The 2,248-nt window shown below is 58.5% G+C and overlaps 2 protein-coding genes across 3 annotated transcripts in view; both read right to left on the bottom strand.

The window, feature by feature from the left end:
- Window positions 1-2,242, bottom strand: part of LOC107182022 (integrin alpha-5-like) — an 8,891-nt gene extending 6,649 nt beyond the window's left edge. The window contains exons 1-6 of one of the 2 annotated variants that reach the window (XM_015559563.1): window positions 1,854-2,240; window positions 1,425-1,616; window positions 1,153-1,198; window positions 878-979; window positions 272-327; window positions 16-140 (exon numbers count right to left, since the gene is read on the bottom strand). In XM_015559563.1, the coding sequence (XP_015415049.1) occupies window positions 16-140; window positions 272-327; window positions 878-979; window positions 1,153-1,198; window positions 1,425-1,616; window positions 1,854-2,115 (783 nt within the window). In that variant the 5' untranslated portion in view covers window positions 2,116-2,240. Of the gene's footprint in view, window positions 1-15; window positions 141-271; window positions 328-877; window positions 980-1,152; window positions 1,199-1,424; window positions 1,617-1,853 lie in introns of both variants that reach the window. The other variant, XM_015559564.1, reaches the window with a different exon arrangement.
- Window positions 1-2,248, bottom strand: part of ITGA5 (integrin subunit alpha 5) — a 55,393-nt gene that overhangs the window by 23,008 nt on the left and 30,137 nt on the right. The gene's annotated exons all lie outside the window — the stretch shown is intronic.

Here is a 2,248-nt window from a genome sequence, read left to right as displayed (position 1 = left end):
CAGAGCTGGGCAGTCCTCCCGGGCCCCATTCTGGATGAGCAGGGTCTGGGTGAGGGTCGCCTGCCTGGAGGCCAGGAACAGCGCGCGCCGTACTCCTCCCTTCTGCTTCTGCCAGTCCAACTGGAGCTCCACCGTGAAGCCTGCAGCCGGGGGTGTGTGTTAGGAGATTCTGCCTCTCCCTCTTCATCTATTCAGGGAGAAGGGCAGTGTCCACGCCCCCAGTCCCTCCATCCCCTCCCAGGGCCCAAGAGATTCAGGGAGTCTCCTTTACCGATGGAATCAGGAACGTGCTTTCCAGAGGCGTTGAGGCAGAAGCTAAGGTTGATGCTGGAGGAAGACCAAGGGGAGAGCTGATGCACCCACTGGACAGGGATCCTATGTCCTCTGCCTATCTCCCAGACAGACCCAGACTAGGACAACCCCTTGTCCCCTGCTGCAGACCTGGTCTCCCTGCCTTCTCCAAGGCACAGACCGAGGTCACCCAGACTGGTCCCTGCAATCTCCTGGGCCCCAGCTCACCAGAAGTTCCTTTCGGGGAAGCTGCCGAGGCAGGATCCGGTAGGGCATCTTCAGAGCTTCGTACACAGCTTCACACTGCAGGCTAAATGGCTGGTGCTCTCGCTGCAGGAAGGTCTTGGCCCGGACCCGGAAATGCAGTTGCAGACTTCGGCTTTCTTGCCGGTGGAGTGGCCCAAGCTCACAGCGCAGCCTGAAACACTCGGCCTCTGGGCATTTCAGGATCTGAGGCCCAGAGGCAGGGCTCTGGCCTGGAGCTTCCCGTCGTTGCACTGCTGCAGACCTGGTCTCCCTGCCTTCTCCAAGGCACAGACCGAGGTCACCCAGACTGGTCCCTGCAATCTCCTGGGCCCCAGCTCACCAGGCCACAGGGTTCCCCTCCAAGCTGCAGCTGCGCTCCTCTGGGTTGAACATGGCAGGGAAGATGGTGAGGGAGGCACTGGCAGACACGATGGGGCGACCCCTGCCAAGAGAGGATGTGGGGACAATAGAACTCAGACCCTGTGGAACCTGGGCAAGAAGCTGATGCTCAAGCCCCAGGATCCCCCTGTCCTTTGTCCACGTTCCCAACCTCAGCCCCATTGAGGAACTCCCCAGCTCCCACTTCTCTCAGGCTGCCCATCCGGGAGTTCATACCTGTATACCACAGCCTTGTCCACACCAAAGGACCCCACAATCAGATCTGCAAGAAGTCAAGAAACTACCCTTTACAGCAAGCCTCAAAGTAGGATCCTTCCTTTCTAACCCTTCTAGTTTCATAGCTCAAGGAGGCCGAAGTGAGGGAACATCGCCACCTGGTGGCAGTATCCCAGAGCTGCACCCAAGGACCTCAGGAAAGTGCAGAGAAGGGTTAAGGGGGCCAGTGACCGGGGAATTCTAAGTGGAACAGGGCCTAGGGAACAACTCACCAGGGTATCCGTTGCCATCCAGGTCTCGGCCTCCTCGAAGGGCAGAGCCAAAGAAGTCTGGAGTGTGGCCGGTTGCCCAGAGGGGCAACAGCACCTGGGAAGGCTTAGAGCCCAGCCCCACCGGGCCCCCAGGGAATACAAACACCACTCCCTGCTGGGTCTCCCCACCAAAGGGAGCCCCAATGGCCACATCTGCAAGACACACAACACACACCAGTCAGCAGGCCCAGATCCAAGAGTTCAAATCTTTACCACCAAAACCCAGGACCCAGGATCCTATTTTTCCCAGCTGTCATCCCCGATATTCTAATTCCTTCAAAGCCTCGAGACCTACACATCTTGGGAAGACACTGGGGGTCTGGGTATCTTAGTCACTCTCATTCTAAATCCCTTCTGACTCTCGACTCCTCCTCAGCTCTTTGTACTTACCATTGTAGCCATCTTGGTCCAGGTCCCCCAGCGGGGTCAAGGAGCTTCCAAATCGGCCAAACTCGTCATGGCCAGTAAGGGTGAGGGTGGGTGTGGGCTCCATGCCGGCTGGCTGCTGCAGGTAGATGTAGACCCTGCCTACCTCCTGGAGCCGCCCATCGGCTGTCCGCTCCATGAGCAGGGGTGCTCCCACCAGCAAGTCATCCAGCCCGTCCCCATTGAGGTCTGTTGCAGCCACTGCATAGCCATAGTAGGAGGCCATCTGGGGAGGACAGAGGAGCAGCTCTGGGTCAGAACTAGAGGCTCAATCAACAGAATCAACAGGGGCTATGGAGGGAGGTCAGAGACTCCAGGGAGAAGGGGGCTGAGTTTATTGGGTCAGAGCTGGGGCTTGG

Source organism: Myotis davidii, unplaced genomic scaffold, assembly GCF_000327345.1.
Source record: "Myotis davidii unplaced genomic scaffold, ASM32734v1 scaffold233, whole genome shotgun sequence".
Taxonomy (NCBI): Eukaryota; Metazoa; Chordata; class Mammalia; order Chiroptera; family Vespertilionidae; genus Myotis; species Myotis davidii.
Note: the sequence above shows the minus strand (reverse complement) of the source record. Positions and strands in the feature narration are given on the sequence as shown.